The sequence below is a fragment of the Oryctolagus cuniculus genome, chromosome 1, assembly GCF_964237555.1.
Source record: "Oryctolagus cuniculus chromosome 1, mOryCun1.1, whole genome shotgun sequence".
Classification (NCBI taxonomy): domain Eukaryota; kingdom Metazoa; phylum Chordata; class Mammalia; order Lagomorpha; family Leporidae; genus Oryctolagus; species Oryctolagus cuniculus.
The window spans coordinates 12,680,247-12,704,226 of NC_091432.1; the positions used below are offsets into that span (position 1 = coordinate 12,680,247).

At 45.5% G+C, this 23,980-nt stretch overlaps 1 protein-coding gene across 7 annotated transcripts in view; it reads right to left on the minus strand.

Annotated features, from left to right (window-relative positions):
• Positions 1-23,980, minus strand: part of STX3 (syntaxin 3) — a 49,661-nt gene that overhangs the window by 24,048 nt on the left and 1,633 nt on the right. For all 7 annotated transcript variants that reach the window (XM_051854389.2, XM_051854404.2, XM_051854409.2 and 4 more), the window contains exon 2: positions 6,559-6,642. In XM_051854389.2, the coding sequence (XP_051710349.2) occupies positions 6,559-6,642 (84 nt within the window). The remainder of the gene's footprint in view (positions 1-6,558; positions 6,643-23,980) is intronic.

Consider the following 23,980-nt stretch of genomic DNA (forward strand, 5'->3'; position numbering starts at 1 on the left):
TAAGAAGGTACATTAGGATCAAGCAGGGTTCAGGTTTTGGCTCCACTCCTTAGTAGTTTTATGGTCTTGAAAAAGCCACTTATCATTCCTAACCGCCAATTTTCACATCCGTGAAATGAGGATTATCACCATTTCCACTTCATAGGTGTTGTGAAGATTAAAGCAGATCATACACATCAAATGCTTGACACAAACATGTGCTCAATAAATATGTGATGATGACAATCTTGAATACAACTGCCAGCAGTGGGACAGGCACTCAGCCTCGTGGTTAAGATTCCTGTCCCGTATCAGAGAACCTGGATTCCATGTCCAGCGACAGCTCCTGACTCCAGCTTCCTGCTAATGTGGCCCTTGTGAGGCATCAGTGATGGCTCAAGTGACAACAAGAGTTGACCACATGGGAAACCTGGATTGTGTTCCCAGGTCCCAGCTAAAGCCTGACTCAGTCCCATTCATTGTGGACACTGGAGGAGTAAACCATACCAGGAATAAACTCACTCTCATACTTGCTTGCTCACTCTCTCTCTTCCCACTGCTCAATTTAAAAAAATAAAAAAAAAAAACAGCAATTACTATATATTTATTACATGCTAGGCATTATGCTGTGCCTTTACAAGGATATCTCATTTAATCCTTATAGCGGTGCTAATGTTAACAACACACTCTGATGTCACTGGCAGCCACCCAAGGAAATCTAAGAACAGCAAGTCAACTACTCCTTATGCTGAGTTTTGCCATTTATAGTTATATTATACTAACCACCATCATCTAACTTTAAGGAGGTAGTTAAAGCCATTTCCCTCTGGATCTAACAGCCAGCAGAATTTAATTAGATGATGGAAAGCACAGAAAGTACTATTTTGGAAAACTGACAGGTTGTCATAAGGTAAGATGTGAGGCTAAGCAAAAAGCTTTGTTCAATCTCCCTAAGAATTAGTTTCAGCCTCCCTTAAACTCCCATGTGCCTGTGCCTCAAGCTGGTTATTAATTCCAGTGTTTACTGAAAACTTATTACATGCCATCCTTCCTGTTTTTAATTTTTATTTATTATTTATTTGAAAGGCAGAGAGACGAACACAGAGACAAGAGACTTCCACCAGTGAGACACACAAACAGCTCCTACCTGCTGGTTCATTCCTTAAATGACCACAACGCCCAGGGCTAGACTAGGCCAAAGCCAGGAGCCAGGAACCCAATACAGGTATTTCATGTGAGTGGCAGGGACCCAACCACTTCAGTCACTACTGCTGCCTCCCAGAGGGCACAACGGCAGGAAACTGGAATCAGTGGCTGCTGGAGCTGGGCTTGGAATGCGGGCACTCTAACGCAGAACATGGGTGTCTTAACTGCTAGCTTACATTCCTACCCCATGTGTCACCCTTCTAAGGTACAAAACTAATGTGGTCCTAAGAGTCAAATAAATTATTCCTCTTTTTCAAAATTCATATACCTTTACTTCCCCTCCCCCCAAAAATGGCATAATCTAAACCAGACCCTATACTAGAGCTTCTCGGTCCAGACCTTTTTGACTTGTGCGCTTCCTTGCTTTAGAAAACAATGGTAAGATCGGAGGGAAGGAGGAGGCATTTCAGTCAACCAAGCAAAAACTCCTAAGGGCTTTCGTCAAGACTAGGGTTTCAACTCTCCTTTTATAAATGAAAGCAAAATGGCCGGCGCCACAACTCACTAGGCTAATCCTCCACCTTGCGGCGCCGGCACACCGGGTTCTAGTCCCGGTCGGGGCGCCGGATTCTGTCCCGGTTGCCCCTCTTCCAGGCTAGCTCTCTGCTGTGGCCCGGGAGTGCAGTGGAGGATGGCCCAAGGACCCCATGGGAGACCAGGAGAAGCACCTGGCTCCTGCCATCAGATCAGCGCAGTGCGCTGGCCGCGGCGGCCATTGGAGGGTGAACCAACGGCAAAGGAAGACCTTTCTCTCTGTCTCTCTCTCCCACTGTCCACTCTGCCTGTCAAAAAAATAAATAAATAAAAATAAAAATAAATAAATGAAAGCAAAATAATGATCTAGTTATGCTACCCAGAAAAAACAAATATTCTCAGAAAATGATCTCAAATCAATGTATTTGGGCTCCTCATCACACAAAATTTAGTCTAGAAGACAAAAAAAAAAAAAACTATCCAGTTATATTAGTCTAAGTAACAAATAGAAGAAATTGTCTACAAATAGGAATGGGGGGCTGTGGAGTCAGAGGATGGTAAAGCACTCAAAATTAGCAACACAGAGTAGGCATTTGGTCTAGTGATTAAGATGCCAGTTAAGACACCTGCAGCCCGTATCAGAGTGCTTGTGTTCAAGTCCTGTCTCTGGCTCCTAACTTCAGCTTCCTGCTAATGCAAACCCTGGAGGAGGCAGGTGACGGCTCAATACTTGGGTCTCTGCCATCCACACAGGAGACCTGGATTTAGTTCCTGGCTCTTGGCTTCAGCCTGGCCCAGCCGTGGCTGTTATGGGCATTTTGGGAGTGAACTAGCAGATGGAAGATCTCCCTGTGTCTGCCTATATATGTCTGTCTCCCTCCCTCTCAAATAATAATAATAATAATAAAATAAATTAGCAACAGTAGGTTGGAAGGACAAAGAAAGAAGATAGGGTAGCCAGGGCCCACTGTGAGAGTCAGCCCATGCTGGAGTTGACCAGCAGAATTCCATGGGACCAAGGAGGCAGGGTCTACGGAGTAAAAGCTGAGGCCATAGAACAGACAAGTCTGAGGAACAGACGCAGAGGAGGATAACCAAGGCTCTTCCATTGCCTGAGTCACGTGCCAGTACCTCTTTGTCTTAGTCTGTTTTAGGCTCCTATAATAAAAACACCATGAACTGACTAGGTGACTTAAAAATAAGCATGTATTTCAACAGCTCTAGATGCCAGGAAGTCCAATATCTACAATGGGCTCCAACACATAAATTTAGGGGAGGATACAAACATGCAGTTCACAGCACTCCCCTTGGTCAAACACAGAATCCAGTCAGCAAGGGAACCCAGGAAAGGTTACCTGTAATACAGGGTAGAACACAGGCAGGGCAAGAAGTGGCCCTAACAGCAAACAGGAAAATGACTGGCAAGCGCTTCCTGCCTTCGCAATTGAAAGAACCCAGAAATTCACAATATACCAGTTTGCCTAGCAGGTCCCTGCACTGAAATATCCTGCTTAAAAAGTTTTAAAAAGTCTTTACTGCCAGATTTGGCTTAATGCCTACATTTCCAAATGACACTTACTTTGAGGTTCTTAATCCTAACCAAAAGGAAGCTACCTGGCAAGTCCCTATGCTTTAAGACTTCTACCTTTCAGTTCCTCTGACCAGGCACTGTTCTACCTCCACCATATCTACAACCCCACCCACTCCACCCAGGCCCCACAGAACTTCGCTCACAATCCTTCCACTCTCACTTCTCCCGGTCCTGGGGCCGCGTGTTGGCATCCATGATTCTATCAAGTACATGAGACCACTCATTAGACAACTGTCCAATGAATAAATGAAAACAAGTAACTTTAGGAGACAAGTATGCTTCATTCGCCACTGCAAAATGGTCTCAGATTGTTTTTAAGTGTGCCTGTTATGAACTGAATATTTTTGTCCCCTAAAATTTTGCGTGTGTGATACGAGGCCATTGGGCAGTAGACTGAGTTGCACATAAAACATTGCATCCCCAGCACCTTACACACTGTCTGAAAGACAGTAAGCACTCACATATTTAGATGAATAGATGTCCTATCAAATTAAACCCCTAAAGTTTCTGCCTCCAAAGACAGTACACTCTGAAACACTGTTCTGTCAGCTGAGCAAACACATCAAGGGAAAGACAGACAATTGCAAATTAGACAAAAGTCTGTGGTTTATCATTTACCAGGTTCTGGAGTGATCAGCCAAGATGGCCTGAAAACCCAAGGGCCAGTTCTTTAACAGCTGAGAAACTGGAGAAGACATTCAAGTTTTACAATGCAAATTACATCTGAAACCATCCCGGCCCTGTGACTTCATCTGTAGCTTGCAAATGCCCTGTGACCAAGCTGTGATTCACATTATCAGCTCTCAGCAAACAACCAATGGTGACCTACTGGAACCAGTCCAAAAAGCAAGTTTCATAAGAGTCCTTAGTGATATTCTGCAAGATGTGCTAAGCATGGTTCCCGGTCACACAGACAAGGAAACCTCTCCTTTCTCCAATACTGAAATGTACCTCATGCCAATTTCAAGGATGTTTACAGACCACACTCTATTAAAAATAAAAGTTTCTGGTCTACTTACACACAAGAACATTGGAAGACAGAATGGTGATATGAACTAAAATCTATTGCATCTAGATGTACCATATGTCAGGCACTGTGTTAGATGCATCCATATAATTTCTCATTATATACTCATAATAACTGGAAGGTGATAGTACCATTCCTATTTGAGAGGAAATGTGTTTGGGATTTAAACAGCTTTTTCCAAGTTATACCACTGATAATGGACAGGGCTGAGATTTAGGTCAGGGTCTGTGAGACAGCGCCTGAGGATTTCTTCCCATGATCTTTCCCTCTGTCTCTGTCCTCTCCCCCCATGTCTATCTCTCTATTCTGTCAGTTGAGAAATGAGGAAAGCAGCATTGCCTAACCCCATGCTAAATACTTTGTTAGCTCTCCTTAATTCCCAAGAAATTTTTGAGGTATTTTTCTTCCCATTACATCAATAAATCCACTGAGAACTGAAGTTAAGGATGCAACCAAAATTCCACATTTTGTAGAAGATAAAAAGTTTACTTTCAAAGACCATACTCTTTCTACATTACTTAGCTGTCCCCAATTCTATCCTAAATATAAAAGGATTTTTTTGTGTTGGGGGTTCTACCCAAATGACAGAAAACCATTTAACAGAGATAAACCAATAGAAGCAAAGCAGCTGGAAGGTCTTGTTCAGTCTGCAAAGGAACTCTTCAAAAACAGCAACCACCCATCCCATGCTATGTTGTCTAGAAAACGCTTTCCAGATGCATGAGCCCATGTGATCGTCACAAGAGCCTTGAAAGGTAAGTACTAACATCGCTGATTTCCAGAACAAGAACTTAAAGTTCAAATAGGATAATTAACTTATAATCACACTATTGTGAAATTCTTAAGGCTGGACCCAAAATATTGGTGGCCCAACTGCACCATCTTCCCCTCTCGCAAGGAATATTTCTTCTCAGGGACCTTCTTAATTGGAGACCACAGTTACTGGAAAAGATCCCTTATCTTAGGGAAGATGTTCAATGCATGTGGGTCTCCAGGGCAAGATTGCAGGGACAAGCTCTAATGACTTCAAACATCTCCATTAAGTCCACCCCCACCAGTGAACAGAAGAATATTTTCCTTCCACAATGCACACCAGGAATAAAACTGGAATCACAAAACCCAAGTATTCTTTGCTCTCACTATGACTCCTCAACCAGGAGGAGGAGGGTGGGGCACTGTGGAACATGCACAGCCAATCTCCCAGTCAGGTCTTCATCTGTTCTTCAAACCCTTTGTTGCTCTAATGGATAAAAAGGTATGAACCCTCATGCTCCTCTCCGCTCCATTTAGAGGAGCTGCAGGGCTACTTCTCCCTTCTCCACATCTGCAAATGCAGGATGGAAGTACTCATGATCTCCCTGTAAAAAGATTACGATGCCTCTTGTATTCCTACAAGGGAAATAAACCACAGTATGGTGCCAAGAACCTCAGTGATAACATGCTTTTGGGGTTTTTTTTTTTTTTTTTAAATCATTCATTGAACAAATACATACCTAATGCCACACTGAATGTTTTATAAGCATTATCCCATTTAATCTTTATAATAATCCCACGGGGAATTATATTATCGATCCCAATTTACAGATTAGGAAACCATGACTCACCATTTTACGGAACATTCACAAAATCAACAGCTGGTCAGAAGTGGAGCTGAGATTTATACCCAAGCTCCCCTGGCTCCAAAGCCTGTATTTCTGTCCAGGATAAACTCCTGATTCCACAAGCTTCCCACCACTTCCTATCTACTGCAGCACCAGCCCAACAAAGACCTCTGAGATTCAGGATTATGTGAGAATCTCCAAGCAGCTCATTTTTGCCCTGTTGAACTGGTAGTTTCTCAGTTCCTCAGTTACCACCAGAGTAAGTGAAAGGGACTATAAAAATTTTGGATTCAACAAATTTGATCTAACTGGTAACAGGCTTTTAAGATACAATGCTTTTTCACATGACCATATGGGGGATGCTATATTTAAATTATGGACTTGAGGCAAGAAAGGATGTCATTAAAATGCTGTTATATAACATAAGAATGAATCCAAAGGCATCTCTCCAGTTACAATTTACCCTCTGCTGACTTTCTTAATAAGATTAAAATCCAGATCCTCCCAAAGAAGTACTGAAAAGACAATCTCCTGGTAACATCTTCATGTAGGCATCCCACCCAGCAGAAGACTGCTGACCTCCTGCCGCTGCCCACGAAAGATGGGGGATTTTGTATGGTTACTATGGAAGCTGTGTTTTCTTATGGATGTTCAGAGTAAAATACAGGAAGGTCGCCTACCTCTGAGAAGAACTCATCCATGAAAGCTGTGTTGTCAATAGCGATCTCAACCTCATCAGTGTCATCATCTTGTGTCAGCTGCTTCTGCAAGACACGAAAAAGAGAAGAGGGGGGAATCAAAAAGCACAATGAATAGTCAACATTACTGAGGCTCACTAAGTACTGGAAGCTGGGCCCGGCGCTGTGGTGCAGTGGGTTAACACCCTGGCCTGCAGTGCCAGCATTCCATATGGGCACCGGTTCAAGACCCGGCTGCTCCGCTTCTGATCCAGCTCTAAGCTATGGCCTGGGAAAGCATCAGAAGATGGCCCAAGTCCTTGGGCCCCTGCACCCACATGAGAGACCAGGAAGAAGCTCCTGGCTTTGGATCAGCGCAGCTCTAGATGTTGTGGCCAAACGGGGAGTGAACCATCAGAAAGACCCCTCCCTCTCTCCCTCTCTCTCTCTCTCTGCCTCTCCTCTGTGTAACTCTGACTTTCAAATAAATAAATAAATCTTTAAAAAAAAAGTACTGGAAGCTTTATTAAGCGTTTTGTACATGAATTCCTTGAAAACTCATAATATCTCTATGACTTACCAAACTGGGGGGGGGGGGGGGCAGGTTACATTGCCTGAAATTAAATCCTTGCTCTATCACTTAATGATTTTTTTTTGCTGTGAGTAAAAGCAGATAAAGGGAGGGAGGTGCAAGTGACCAATCAATATTGCTGCCTCTAGTTTAAATGTCAATACAAGTAAGAGTACTACCCACTTCATAGGGTTGTTGAAGCAATTAACAAGATCATGAATATAAAATACTTTTGCACAGTATTTGGCACACTGAAGTACTCAATAAATGCTATTTACTGGTGGTGGCAGTCATGGTGGTAGTGGTAGTATTTCTGTAGGAGGTGGCTTCAAAAAATTCATGGAAAATAGAACTAAAACATAAATTTACTTTGGTGTAAATTATTTGAAATCCATACAAAGGAAAAGATGGAAAATACATATTATGGCAAAAAAAACTATACATGGATCCCAAAACATTTTTATAACAAGATAAACTTATTATCTTTCAATTCTAAGTAACCCCCTGGTCCCCACACTCACACAGTTGAGGTTAAATAACTCGTCCAAAATCACACAGCTAAAACTTGGGACAGGCAAACTCTATCCTGTCTATGAATCTGGGACCATTCTCAATTCTGTTCAAACAGGTCCAAGACACAATTCCTCTAAAGCACGAGCTTTAAATACTCTCAGCAGGAGTACAGACTTTCCTGTCTCCAGAACCACCTATTACAAAGGAAATCGCGCTGTGCTGCTCCCTGTCAGAGTTCATGTTTATAAGGAAAAGGAAGTTCTCTCCCATCGCCCAGCAACCTCTGGGGACCCAAGCCTTCTCATTCAACTTCCTCTGGAAGATCTTCAAAACGGCCTTCCAAAAGGGAGGCATTCCACTCCCTGCCCAGCTCAGGCGGCTCAGCTGTTTCTTCTTGAGTGCTCTCCCCAGACTGCTGCTGTACCACACACTGCCAATCTCTAAGCACACAGCGGGCACTGCTTGCTGAGGGAGGAAGGTGGGGGAACTTCCCAGTACTTGTTTCTTCAGTGGCCTGTGAGGCCCCAGACGTCCACAGGCAATGGAAATCACCAGGGGCCTCTGTTCTTCCCTTGCCACCATTCCCTGAATCTGCAGAAGGAGTTCTTACTGGGAATTCCCATCGATATCTGGAGCTCTCCAACCATCTGGGAGGTGTCTTGATTGCCTCTCCTGGTGTTTCATTCTCTGGATGGTTTAGAGCATGCCAAAATTTACAGCCACAATCAAGGGAGTCAAATTTGAGGTCCCTGCTACAGCCTGCATGATCATGTCCCTAAAACTAAGAACTGATCATGTCCTTTTACCACCTAAAATCATTCAAAGACCACTCAACTTCTAGGATTAAAAGTTTAATGTCTAACTCAGTTTACTGGCCCTTTAAGACCCATGCTCAGCCACATCTCTCCCACTACGATGCACCCCCTAGACCTAGCACTTGGAACTCCTTGCATTTCCTGGACACACCATTGTTTCATTATCACTGATGTCACATAAGGCCTTCTTCCTGAAAGGCACTTGTCCAACTGGCAAGTTTTTACCTAGCCTTTAACACTTGGCTCAGCCAACGCTCATGGAATGACACACGCCTAACACATGCCTTCCCCCATGCAAATATAAAACCTCCCTAAACTCCCAGTGCACTTAATTTGTACAAACTTTCCATAGCAACTATCACAGCCTTCTACTATTTATCCCTTAAATACCTATTTTCCCCCACAGGCTATAGACTCTGGGGTTCAGAGTTGACTCATGTATACATTAGAGTAAATTTGCGTGTGTGTTGGTGTTCCCAGAATACCTTCCTTTGCAGAGTTGTTCATCATGCTCCCCATCTATTCCTGGAGAGGCTATAAATCCAGCTCCCTGAGAAATCTTACGAAAGGAGTCTAAACCAAGTGGAGCTGAGTCAACCAACGGTAGCATCCAAAAAATGTTCACGAAACTCCCAGGACCGCCTTCGTACTTATCCTTCCTGAGGCCCCCATGGCTATGGAGAGGTTCTACAGATCTTCTCAAGTTTCCTTTCAATGAGCTTAACAGTATCCTAATAACATATTATTCTGCCAAAATAAGCTTTTGTCACTTGCAATTAAGCCTGAGCACTGCTTTTTGTCATTAATTTATTATACCTGACTGAATAACTCTTATCTGAAATGCTTGAAACTAGAAGTGCCTCAGAATTTGGATTTTTGGGGAATATTTGCATAATCTTGGCAATGAAACCCAGCTCGAAACACAAAATTCATTCATTTAATATACTTATACACACAGCAAAGGTAATTTTAGATAATATTTTTGGTGTATTTTTGACTGACTCATCACACAAGGTCAACTGTAGAATTTTTCATTTATGTATCATATTGGCAGCATTCAAAAAAATTTCAGATTTGGGGTACATTTCAAATTTTGGATTTTCTTGGCCAGCACCATGGCTTACTAGGCTAATCCTCTGCCTGCAGCGCCAGCACACTGGGTTCTAGTCCCGGTTGGGGCACCGGATTCTGTCCCAGTTGCTCCTCTTCCAGTCCAGCTCTCTGCTATGGCCCGGGAAAGCAGTGGAGGATGGCCCAAGTGCTTGGGCCCTGCACCCGCATGGGAGACCAGGAGAAGCACCTGGCTCCTGGCTTCAGATCGGCACAGCGCCGGCCATAGCAGCCTTTTGGGGGGTGAACCAATGGAAGGAAGACCTTTCTCTCTGTCTCTCTCCCTCACTGTCTAACTTTACCTATCAAAAAAAAAAAAAAAAAGCTTAAAAAAATTTTGGATTTTCAGACTAGGAATACTCAACCTATACTTAGTAATATACACACATTCACACACAATTAATTCAGGCCTCAACCACACATGCTGACTGGGAAGAGGGATAGACTAAGAGAAGTTTCCAGAGGCTGGGAACAATGGTGTCCTGGAGCACAGAGGGCTAGCTCTCCGTGGTGATACAAGCAGTTGAAAACCCTGGAATTTTCACAAGGAATCTCACATCCAAGATGGCCACCTCTTGGCTTTGTGCAGGCTGCAGATGGGCAGCCTTGTCCACTGACAGAAAATGCATAAACTGAGGACAGAGAAGCCACTGGTAAGCACGACACAGGTCTAAAATCTGCTATTACCAAATACTGGCTGAGAGCTCTCAGTCAGATCATAATCTGAGTCTGCTACATGTGGGTGTTAACACCACACACCTTATGAGGACTGGAAGAAATCACATATGGAAAGCTTCTAGCACAAGAGAAAGTACACACAAATGCCTAATAAATGTCAGTTTCCCTATCACCTAGCTTAAAGGTGTGGGTTTAAAGAACAGAACCTGGCACTAGCATTGTGGCACAGAGGCTAATGCCCATGCTGACATCCATATAGGCGCCAATTCATATCCCCAGCTGTTCCACTTCCGGTCCAGCTCTCTGCTAATGGCTTGGGGACAGCAGAAAATGACCCAAGTACTTGGGCCCCTGCCACCCACATGGAAGGCCAGGAAGAAGCTCCTGGCTCCTGGCTTCGGCTTGGACCAGCCCTGGTCACTACATCATTTGAGGAGTGAACCAGCAGTTGGAAGATTCTCTCTCTCTCTCTCTCCCTCCCCCCTCCCACACTTTCACATAAATATATATATTAAAAAGAAAAGAAAAATAACAGAATCCTGTATGAGAAGGAGAAGGGAGGGAGGGGTGAGAAAAGCAGAAGGGAGGGGGGTGGGGACAGAAAAGGGGAGGAGTGGGAGAAGCAGGGCAAACTTCACAACTTCCTCCACAGGAAATTCTCACACTAAAGGCAAAGTAAGCAGGACTGGTTCCACAGCATCATGACGACCAGGTTCTGTATCTGCCTCCATCACATGCTTGTCAGTGCGCATTAAACAGATGGCCCAACATCTCCAAGCCCTGATAGCCTCATCTGGACCCTGCTTCAGAGGCAAGCTCTGTACCACTGCAATCGCCCACAACCTACTTGATGATCTCTCTGTTCCAATCCCATCACTCCTCCCATTTCCCAGCATACACTGGCTCCCTATCACCTACTGTGCGAAGTCAAAGTCCTCAGCCTGTCTTTCAAGACCCTCTGCCAGTTGGTCATATGTACCCTTATCTGCTCATATTTTCTACTGCTCTCTGCAGGCACTGACTCTCAACTTCACTTCCTCACTATCTTCTGCAGCCATCACATTTATTCTTGCCCCTGGATTTCTATTAGCACTGTGCACCCTTATTCCGTAGCACCACCTACATACATGGTTGTCCCTTGGCATCTGGGGGAGGGAGGGGGTTCCAGAACACTCTGTGGACACTGAAACACTTGGATGTGCAACTCCCTTATGGAAAATGGCACAGTATTTTCATAACTTACACACATCCTCCTGCATACTTTAATTTTTTTAAAGATTTTATTTATTCATTTGAGAGGTACAGTTACAGACAGAGAGGAAAAGACAGAGAGAAACGTATTCCATCTGCTGGTTCATTCCCCAGATGGTTGTTACAGCTGGAGCTGGACTGATCCAAAGCCAGAAACCAGGAGCTTCTTCCCAGTTCCCCATGTGGGTGCAGGGGCCCAACCACTTGGGCCATCTTCTAATGCTTTCTCAGGCCATAGTAGAGAGATGGATTGGAAGACAAGCAGCCAGGACACAAACTGGCACACATATGGGATGCCAGCACCACAGGCAGAGGCTTAGCCTACTATACCACAACACCAGCTCCCCACCTGCATACTTTAAATCATCTCTAGTTACAATACTTAACACAATGTAAATGCCCTGTAAAAAATTGTTCTGCTGTATTGTTTCAGGACTGATGACAAGAAAAAAGAAGTCTCCACACATTCAGTACGAAGCAAAAGTTTTTCCCAATATTTTCAATCTGCAGTTGTTTGAATCTGTGGATGCAGAGCCCACAGATACTACAGAGGTCCAACAGTAACTAGAATGCCTTCCATCTTCCTCTGCTTTCTGGACTCAACCTTCATGGCCTAGCTCTGGTCCCACTTCCCCCCACTTCACTTTTATCTAATTATTTTGAGTTGCAATCACAAATTTCCAAGCTCAACTGTAAGCCACTTGAAGTCAGGAATAGTGTCTCCTAAGTCTTAGTCGCTCTGGAGCACCCTGGGACAGGGCTGAGCAAATGAAAAGTAGGCAGGAGTCAACTGGCTGAACTCGCTCACAAAGTGACTGCATGCCAACATTCACTCCCAGGCTGTACAGCAACAGACAGGAACCCTGCAAAAATCTACTCCCCGCCTTGCCTCCTTCCATATATTATACACATTACAGTGTTATATTATATATTATACACACACACAAGAGGTCTTCAAAAAGTTAATGGAAGGGGCCAGCATTGTGGCACAGCGGGTTAACTTGCCATTTGCAATGCCAGCATCCCATATTGGGTTGAATCCTGGCTGCTCTGCTTCTAATCCAGCTCTCTGCTAATACACCTGTGAAAGCGGCAGAGGATGACCCAAGTGCTTGGATTCCTGCCTCCCACTTAGGAGACCAGGACGGAGTTCAAGCTTCGGCCTGGCCCAGACCCAACCACTGTGGCCATCTGGGGAGTAAACCAGTGGATGGAAGATCTCTCTCTGTATCTCTGGCTTTCAAACAAATATTAAAAAAAAAAAAAAAAAAAAGTTAATGGGAACTAATAGCGTACCTAAAACACAAAGTATTGGAGTGAAATAGACATTTTAAGATTCAAGAATTATTTACAGCCCTTGTCTCTTCCATGGAGGAACAGTGTTGTTTTTTTTTTTTTTTCCTCTTCATACTATTTGTTGAACTCTTATTTAGTGTAAGGTTATATGATCATCAAATAAATTGAGAATAGATCTTTGTAAAAATTAAGAATGGGGCTGTGAGAGGAGGAGCCAGGGCTGGGGCATGGGCAGGAGGGAGGGTAGGGGGAGAAGTATCACTATGTTCCTAAAGCTGTATATGTGAAATACATGAAACTTGTATAACTTAAATAACATTTTTTTAAAAAAGTTAATGTGAAATAGTACTATGAAAAAAATCACATGGATTTAAAAATGTTTTTGTACTAAGTTTAATTCCATTTTTCCACATTTGTATATCTTCACACACCCACATAGAAGTAAAACGTGTGTGTTTATATATGTATTTGTATATACATAGAGAGATGGGTGGGGAGAATGGCAGGGTGGTTGCAAGGATTAAAAAACATTTGTAAATATCCTTTTGCAATGAATAGCACATAGTAAAAACTCAATAAAGTAACCATATCTAGCCAAGTCAACTTCTCTATAGCCTTATCTGGATCTAATTCAACATAAAGAGAAAAGGGCAAGGAAAAAAATAGGACTTTTAAAGTTGAACCAACTTTAATGAGTTCACCATCATATCCCCACACCTATAATGGGGAAACCAAGGCTCAAGAGTTAACTCAAATAATGAGTCACTGTCACAGACAGGGACAGAAACAAGCTTCTCGATTTTCATCTTTCCATGCAGTTCTTACCACTGTGGCACACCCCTCCCAAAATATGAAATAATAACAACAAAGTCAAGTCCACATCAGGAAATTCAAGGGAGGCCATCACAGACGTTATCTGGAGTTGGGTAAAAACGGACTGACCACCAGGCTGCCCTACGCAGTGGTCTCCGGCTGACCCCGGGGCAAGGGCTCCTCCCCTGCTCACCCAGGCGTACTCCTACAGAACAAAGGACGGCAGGGTCCCCAAGGGGAAGGAGAGCACAGGATGCCCTTATCTTCAGCCCACATTACTGTGTGCGGCCAGGAAGAGAGCTCCAGCATCTTTATCAGAGAATCAAGGCATGTGGCAACAGGAACGTTCCAGTGGCTGCAGTATCAGCCACAGTCAGACAAGCGCGAGCCCAGCCACCCACTGCCTTCCCTCCCCAGCCTCCTGATGCCTCTCAAGCCAGGAGACAGGAGATACCAGCGAGTGAAGCAGGCAACACTGACTTACAACCTGAGATCTCTCTGCCCCCAGACCCCACCCTCCAAACATGCCCTGAAACTGAGAGGACACCAGGGCCAGGACTTCCTCTCCCGAGGGAGCAGAAGTTCAGGGTCCTGCACTCAACCTCCAATGACCTCACCTGCAATTCCTCCCGCTCAGGGCTCACTGCCTGTTTCTCAAATATATTCTCTACTGTTCCAAGACTTTTGGGCCCTCTTTGTTAGCTCATCTAATGAATAAAAACATTTGTTTCTGAGAGAGCTCCTGCTAGGTGCTAGGTGACCACAGTCCTGTAGCTGCTCTATGAACACCATGCCAAAGCACCCCATCTACATATTCTCGTGGAGAACCTGCAAGTCAGGGAAGTTGGTACTCCAGGTGTCCTTGCTGCTGAAGAGCAGAGCAGGGCTCAGGCATAGCTCATCTGTCCTAAGCCCTTCTTACTGCTCTGCACCCTGCTCAAAGCAGCATGTGACAGACAGCAGCCAGGGGCCCAGGAGAGCAGCAGCCCAGTCATGCAGAAAGCACTCTTGGCAGGACACTTGTCTTGTTAAGCCACGCTTTTCTCACTAAGTAAGGAGCTCATCTTTCCAGTGTGGCTTTGAGGAAGCCCAGGACACCTCCAAGGCGCCTGAAAAGCATACATGGCAGGTCAACCATAAGGGAAGCCCACAGCTGGGGCTTCCGGGCCTTTCCCTCTCTCCAATCTGCATGACTTCACATTTACCTGGCTTTACACACTGGGACTGAATATAGCATGCTATTGTTTAAAAAAAAAAAAAAGTCTTGTCCAAAAAAAGAGGAAAGCAAGCTGGAAAACCAGCCAAGTAGGTAATGCGTGCCTTCTAAGAAAGGGGACACAAAGAAGGAAGTCCCTTTAGCCTAAGTTAAAGGCCAGCTGCAACAGAAATGTCAATCATCAGCATTTCCTTAAGGATTTTTACAAATCAGAACAGTGAGACAGGAACAGAGAAAGAAAAGGAAGTCATCTCAAATAAGGAGCACACTGTTCACCAGCTCTCTCTCTCCCTGCCTCACCTGCCAGACCCCAGGGAGATGGGAAGGTCTCAGGACAAGACAGGAGGCCCAGGAGCTTCCAGGAAAGAGCTTCTGGGTGAAGCAAAGGAGAAAGGACGTCGGTCCCTAAGGTTCCGCAGCAAGGTATTAAAGGATTGTGGCCTGGCTGAGGTGCAGCCAGGTGAGGACAAAGTGCTCTCAAGGCACAGTCTACTCTTTGTAAACCCAGATCATGCTCCAATAAATTTAATTCAAAGAGATACTCACATCTCACTTTTCTTTTTTAAGATTTACTTATTTATTTGAAAGGCAGAGTTAGAGAGAGAAACTTCCCTCTGCTGGTTCACTCTCCAAATGACCGCAACAGCCAGGGCTGGGCCAGACCAAAACCAGGAGCTTCTACCGGGTCTCCCACATGGGTGGCAGGGGCCCAAGGACTTGGACCATCCTCCACCGCTTTCCCAGGCACATTAGCAGGGAGCTGGATCAGAAGTGGAGCAGCCGGGACTTGAAGTGGTGCCCTTATGGGATGCCAGCTCTGCAGGCTGCAGCTTTAACCTGCTGAGCCACAGCGCAACCCTGACACATGTGGCTTTTCTGGTCCCTGCTTTGCTTCTCTCCCACCTTCCTCCTTCTAGGATGAGTGTGGATTCCCAAAGAGGAACACCACCACTAACAAGGATTCCAAACAGGCACAGACACACTCTCATGCACAGGCTGCCCAACATCTGGTTTTTCCAGTCCCTCTGAAAGAGCCAGAAATCCTGCCCAAGTGTGTCAGCTCTCAATAAACTCTCACCAGGCGCTCGGTGCTCTCCGTTCCCCATTTAGGCAGTCAGATGACCCTTCTCAGCCAGTTCTCCCTATTATGCGTCGTTTCCTCTTCCAGTGAAACTCTCCCTGAGGGTTCCCCTTCTTGCTGAATTATACCTTCCCCTTGTTGGATGAATCAGAGGAGCCCGTTGGACAAAGATACCCTATGTGAGTCCCTCATGCTTTTACTTTCGCAATGATCAGACTGAAGCCAGAATTCACCCCATTTGAAAGATGAAGGCCGGCGCCGTGGCTCAATAGGCTAATCCTCCACCTTGCGGCGCCGGCACACCGGGTTCTAGTCCCGGTCGGGGCGCCGGATTCTGTCCCGGTTGCCCCTCTTCCAGGCCAGCTCTCTGCTGTGGCCAGGGAGTGCAGTGGAGGATGGCCCAGGTGCTTGGGCCCTGCACCCCATGGGAGACCAGGAAAAGCACCTGGCTCCTGGCTCCTGCCATCGGATCAGCGCGGTGCGCCGGCTGCAGCGGCGGCCATTGGAGGGTGAACCAACGGCAAAGGAAGACCTTTCTATCTGTCTCTCTCTCTCACTGTCCACTCTGCCTGTCAAAAATAAAAAAAAAATAAAAAAATAAAAAAATAAAAAAATAAAAAAAAAAAAGAAAGATGAAGTCACTGAGAAATACACTCGTTATCAGACTGGCCCGTGGCCCACAGTCAGTGGACCACTGGATAAGAGCCAAAGACCCCAAGGACCACACTCCACGCATTCTGCCGAACAATAACAAGAGAAGGCAACGATGTATGTCTGCATTTTGTCACAGGCACTCTCGTGGTTTCAAGTATGTTATTAAATTCTCACAGCACACCCTGAGGGATAAGTATTACTGTCCCCACTTACAGATGCGGTAACTGCTTAATTAGGCTTAATTCACCCAACATGATTCAGCTAACAATTGGCAACTTTAGGACTCAAAGCAGGTCTGTGGAAGCCCAAGGCCCCTGCTCCTACCCTCTCCGTGCTACCTGAAGGCATTCTTCCCACCATGCCCCATACCACACCCTTGCTTCTTTCAGGGGATGCTGCAACACCCATAACTCAATTGGGTGAATCAATACCCATGAATGACAAGGATATAAGAGCATATAACCCTATGAATATGCACATACATGGAGAGAGATACTTCCTACTGCCTGAGTTGCAGACCTGGCTCGACCACAGTAGCTGTGCAATCTTTACAGGTTATAAACCTCTCTGTGCCACAGTTTCCTTGTTTGAAAGATGACCAGAATAATCTGATCCTAGAACTATTGGGTGGATTAAATCAGTTACTGCACGTGAAATATTTAGAGCAATGCTGAGCACATATTAAATGCTCACAACTACAGCATCTGTCTTATTGGGTCTTATTTGGGTCTTATTTCTTCTGACTACAGTTTCTGCTGGAGATGCAATGATAATGCCAGTTCTTAGAAGATGACAACAGGTGTCTCAGGGACAGAGAATTTCATGCCATTACTAGAACTTCCCTCTGACTTTCCTTCTCCATGCATTTTGAGAAAGAGGGCTCCCTCTGCATTCTGCTCCAGTGACATCCTCACAAATTGCTACTGACCACTCTTCTCACCATTCGTTTCTACATAGTTTGCCATTTCTGCTTTGATTTTAAGCCAAGAATTCTTTATAAAAGTGTTTTAAAATTTCCAAAGTGGGTAAGTCTGGGGACAACTATTATTGGATTGTTCGTTCCTCATTACGTCATTGTCAAAGGACATGGCCCTGACATATTTTATGGAATATCACTTTTTGTTTCTTAATAAAGGATCAATATTTCCTACAACCATCTATATGTGTCTCAAAAGCATAGGCATACTGTTTGCTGCAAACATTACTGAATTCCTTTCCCATGTGCCATGCTAATTCCTGCCTGCCTGCACTGCTTGGGGCCTGAGCCAGGTCCAGGGTAGAGGCCATGAAGTCTCAAGAAGAGAAACAGAAACAACAAAAACAAACAAATAAAAAGCCCTCTGGGAAGACGTTATCCATACAGATGAAGACTCTGTTCTTAGGAATGTCAATTCATCCAAAGCCACCCAGCTAATAAGGAACAAAGCCAAGACTAGAACCTGCCTAACGCAATCCAATGTTCAGGGCTACATTAACTTAGAGAGGGATGCTGGGGTTTCACAACCAGCCACCACACCATAATATTCTCCGCCTCACCACAAGATCCCATGCAGAGTCATGGATTCATTTCCCATTCATTCACTCAACAGTTTTTATGGAACATTTAACATCTGCCAAGTAATAGTACAGATGCTGGAGAGACAGACAAACAGCTCCTGGCTCCCCAGGACCACCCTGTCTCAGACCCACAGACAGATCATTACAACACCATGTGATGAGCGATAACAGGAATTATACACCTGGAGAAGCCAGGCTGCCCAACCTCGCCTAAATACAAGGTAGAGTCTAGGGAAGATGGAAGTCTGTTATAGAAGGTCTGCAGAGGTGACTTTTTGGGGAACTTTCAAAGACCAAGTGGATTTACCCAGAGGAAATATAGAGGAAGGCCATTTGGGTGAGAAAAGCTGTATTTTTCCCCTGCTTCATCTCTTATCCCAGGAGATTTTGTTCAAAGAGATTCAAAGAATGCCACCTTCTTCCTCCTGCAGAGTACAGGTCCCCTTTAGGTCCTCCTTCCTCTACCCTGAGCTTCTCTCTCTGTATCTCCCTCTTCCCTCCCATCCTGGCTCCTCAACACCACACCACTCAGTTCTCAAGGTCACAAAGAGGAAGCAGGAAGAAACTAACAATGTCTCACTCCCTCACCAGCCCTCACCTGCCCTCACCTCCACTCCTCCTTACAGCCTCGGTCCCACAACCCTCCTCCCCACTATGGTCCTTCCAGAATACGTAAACCACAGTGGTAACAGGTGAAACTCACTGAATACCTGGCAAGTGCTGAGGATTCATCTAAGACATGTGCCTTATTTATGCACCATGGCACGTAACCCCTGCAACAATCTTCCGCAGACACTCCTGAGCCTACAGCTGAGAAAACTCATGCATAAAAATGCTAAGTAACCTGCCCAAGGTGGTGAAGACAGGAAAGCCGGAGCTAAGAGCAAAGCCTGCACAAGTGGCTATGGAGCCTTTGTTCTCACCCACCATGGAATGAGACCTCTTAACACACCCACCCCAACTCCAGCTGTGGCACGCAGCACCAGCCACAGGAAGGGCAGTTCTAAAGCACTATAAAACAGACGGCACACCGACGAGGTCATGAAAAACAAGGAAAGACTGAGAGACAGTCATAGGCGGGAGAAAACAAAAGAGACAGGACAAATAAATGGATACGGTGTCCTGGATCGGATCCTAAAGCAGGAAAAAAAACAGTAGCGACATGCAAATAAAGTCTGCAGTTTAGTGAACAGTAATGCACCAATATCAGTTTCATAGTTGTGATAAGTGCACACTGTAATGTAAGCTGTTAACAATAGGGGAACCGGATGAGGGGTAGACAGGAACTTTATACTATCTTTGTAGCTTTTCTGTAAATCTAAAAGTAGTCTAAAATAAATGTTTGTTTGAAGAAAGAAAAAAAAAAAAACTGACAGCTGCCCTAACCCAGACAGTTGAACATAACCAGACAGCATATGCTCCACTAATCCCTTTAGGAGGGGGTTGAACTTCAGTCACTTTCCGCACAGAGTGGGGGACGTTGCCATGGAAATGGCCCCATGCCAGACAGCAGGCTGACCTTGGGGCAAGGGGAGGCAGTGCAGGAGGGCCACATATAAAAGTGGCTGGAGATAAGGCTCCTCAGGGAATACAGAAGCTTCAGGTAAATTCATTTATAGAAGAGCCCCATTCATCCACTGAGTGGCTTGGTTTACAGCTTTTGGGCATCAGGATGGTAGTGACACTACAGGAGAGAACGAGGCATGCATGGTGTGTGCTTTCTCCCAGGGTGGGCAGCTTCTGAAACCCTCACATCAATTTTGGCTGTTTTTATGTGCCAACAAAAATAAAGTATGTGTGAGAGTCCCCAGGAAAGGCCTGGTCAATGCCATCAGCCTGGGTCACCTCCCTGCAGCAACGTGACACTGTAACTGAGCCTGTAGGAGTGAGTAGGATGATGCGGGGGGCGAGGGGGAGTAGCCAGATACCCTCTACCATGTCTTGGGCTGCAGGGGGTTGGGTGTAGCTGGGAATGGGAATTCATGTGTCCCTGGGCATGGACCAGTGACCTCTGGCTTCATTAGCAAACTTAGGGATTCCCTGAGTTCCTGTCCCACTTCAGGCAGGTCAAGTTTCACCAACCCACAGGGAATGGAGCCAAGAACAGTAAGTCACAGTAATGAATATGGGGTATTCAAGGATGTGTAAGGGCCAAGTTGTTAACTGGCCAACAGATAATGCTTAATACAGGTCTACCTTTGGATCAGGCACTGTGGCACAGCAGATTAAAGTCACAGTCTGTAGCACTGGCATCCCATATGGGTGTTGGTTCAGGTCCTGGCTGTTTCACTTCTGATCTAGCTCCCTGCTAATGCGCCTGGGAAGGCAGAGAAGGATGGCCTAAGTCCTTGGGCCCCTGCACCCATGTGGGAGACCCAGAAGAAGCTCCTGGCTCCATTCTGGCCCAGCCCGTCCAGTTGTTGTGGCCATTTGGGGAGTGAACCAGTGGACAGAAGATCTCGGTCTCTCCTTCTTTCAGTAAATCTGCCTTTCAAATAAATAAATCTTTAAAAACAAAAATACAGGTCTACAATGCAGCATGCTGGCAGTGGGCCCCAAAGGAATATCATATTTGCCAATGCATCAAGGAATATACAGTGTAGTTGGGGAGATGACCAAATCAAGTGCAGGGTGGTAAGATGAGGTAAGACAGACATGTAACTCTTGATCCCACCAGAGATTCTCAATCCCCTTCCCTGTAAAATGTGAATAAAATATAACAGCACCTTGCTGGGAGGATTAGAGACCAAGTATATGAGGCAACTAACACAAGTCTGGTTCAATAGTAAGAAACTGCTCAACAATGTTATTGTAGTTGATATGGTGACAATAACATTGTATTAGAATCACTGAACTTCAACACAATAGGACAGAAGACAAAGAGTCCAACTTAAAATGAAAGAATGGAAGGTGGCTTCAAATCCACTCCAGGGTAACAAACAACCCCACTGACTTCACAGAAGAAATGTAGTTGATTGCAAAGCAACCTACAGCCAACACAGGCTGCAGGAATGAAGGCAGAATATGCTAGCTGCAATGAGGGAGTAATTACCTATAAAGAATGAGCACAGGAAGAGGGGTAGGAATTTTGACAAGACAGGGAGAAAGCACTCAAAGAGGGGACAACATGAACAAGCTTCTCTCACTTAGCTCCTGCCTGTCCCCCAGCCACCCCACACCCACAGGAATAAAAATAAAATTAATCCCCTTCTCTCATCCAAGCGTTTCTCTCTGGCCTCTGGCTGATGGGTCTCTAATCCCCACTCAATCCCCATTACTCTCATCTCAGCTCTGCTTCCCGTCTGCTCACAGCAAAACATCTCTCCCACAGAATGAATCCTTCTAGGCACAGAGAGTGGGGAAGGAAGGAATTCTGAGCTTAAAGGAGTCTTACTAAAGAAGGCTGGGATCTAATAAAGGGGCAAGTTGTTATGTGAAGATTTAGTTATGATCCAAAGCACCTGGCACACGGTAGAGGCTCAATCAGTGTTTTTTGAATGATTTAAGCTTTAAAGGGGGGAAGCACAGCTACCTATTTCTGATGGGATTATAGTACAGTGCCATCTGAGGGACTCCCATCCCACAGAGATCCCAGAACTTCCGCAGGGTAGGAGGTCAAGGACAGGTCTTTAGGAAGCAACATGACACAAAATAGAACAGAGAGAGGAAAAAGCTGCCCCTTGGAGCTTGCTGGTTGGTTTTGTTAGTGTGCTATTTTAACTGGCCTTGGAGGGACCACTATCTCCAAGTCAGTTCTCGTCTACTGTAGATCAGTCTTCAGGGGATCAAAGTCCTTGACCTCTATTCCACACATCACTGTCACCTACCTTTGATTTTTTTAATTGCTGTTCTCATGAAACAAATTTGTTCCCCTTCTAGGACTATTTATTCTCTAACACTAGGATCTTGCTTGCCTTTCTTAAGAAATTCTACATGCATCCAAAGAAACTCAATTAAAATGAGACCTGAGTTCAGGTACTACTTGTTCTAGGAATCCCCCACTCCCTGCCCATCTCCCAGAGGGTGTTCCTGTGGTCATTGAGATCACAGAGATGGTATCACCATGTTCATTTCTTGTATGTCTCCCTGATTGTGAACTTCCTGACAGCCAGGAAGATGGGTTAATCACCACACCCCAGCACCTACAGCAGGAACTGACACCCAGTAGGTTCTCGGTAAATGTTTGCAGAATGCAAAGAAAGCCAGAGAAAAAAAAGACCCCGGTCCAGAAGTCATCCAGACTCAGCAGAGTCAAAGTTCAGCTGCTGAGACATCTGTAAGAACCACCTTCTGAGATGGGCTGCAAGGAGGCGCCGCACATTCCCGGGCAAATCTTTCCTATGTCACTGAGGAACAGGAGAGCACCCTGAACGTGGCAGGGGAGGGTGAAGGGAACAGTCCAGGGAGAAGGTGAGTCAGGTCTTGGGATCAGAAAGGTATGCCTCTCAGTGAGAACACTGCTCGAAGCAGTTTGGAGAACTCTCATTGTCTGTGGTGGGTGAGTCTCACGGACTGCCTTGTTTCATCCTCACAAGGACGCTATGGGAAAAGGATGATGACCCAATTCACAGGTGCAACTCTGAGGCCTCAGTCTTCATGGACTGCAAAGCCTTAGGACAGGCTCACAAATAAAGCATCTCACAGAACCAGACAGACTCAAGACTGAAGGAGGCCCTAAATCAGCCAGCTCACCTTCCCTCCCTCAGAGAGGTGCCTCAATTCCTAGAGCCTTCAACACCTCAGCAAGCTGTCTGCCAGCCTCCCTCCCGTGCTGGAGGGCTCACTGCCTCCCCAACCACACTAACCCATCCCTGGGCAGCTCCAACAACCAGAAGTGCTTCCTTACAGACTCCCAATTGCCACCGTCATCCCCACATCTTCTAACATCTACACAGGGCAAAGCCAATCTCACCCACAAGACGGCCCTCCAGCTATCCATCATCACCTCCCCTCCCCCAGGGTTTAAAAAGACCTCTAGAGAAACAGACAGCACAGGCTGTTCCGCCAGAACTGTTTACTGCAGGTTAACAAACACGCTCAATCGGCTGATAACAGGAATCAGCGAGAGAGCATGGCACATCTTGTTGCAGGGATGGGATTTTCAGCGAGGGAAGGGGTACGGGAGGTAGAATCAACACCAAAAACCCACCTAACTCTTAAAGGTCTTCATAGAAACCAGTAACAATGTCAGAAAGGGGTTCTGAGATCAACCTAACCCCTGGTTTTGCAAAAGAGGAGGGCATAAAGGAACACAGCTACTAAGTGGCAATACCACAATTAGAAAGAAGCCTTTGAACTCGCAACCCTGTCCTCCTTACCCTGCACCCCCACGCTTCTCCAAAACGCTACAGTAACCACTCTGTGATTCCAGAACAATGCACCCATAATAACAGCACCGTCTATAGTCTTCACTTTCCCCGCGTCCCCAAGAGGTAAAGAGAGGAAGCGTATCATTAGCTTTGTTTTACAGACGGTAGCCATGAGAGAAAGGACTTGCTTGGGTGCCTCGGCGGGTTGAATTTATTCTTGGAATCGAAGGCTCAGTTAAGGCACTGTTGCTCTTTGTTGACAATGGGTTATTGAAAGGGGCTCTGGAGTATCCTCCGTTGGAAACACATTTCCTAACTAAAGGAAGAAAGCAGCCTCTGTCTGCGGTTCAGTTTTTTTGTGCTTGCTGGGTGTGCTCACACAGGAAGATCTTCGAAATCATGCTCTTCTTTTTTTTTTCCTGCCTCCCCCAGCGGTGTAACAGAAGGGAAAGGACACGGAGGAGAGGTCAGGAGCTTGCCTTCCTCTGAGGGCTGTGCCCTGACCAGTTTGTGATGGGACAACCGTCCTACCCAGGGCAAGCTCCAGGATCTCTGTCTATA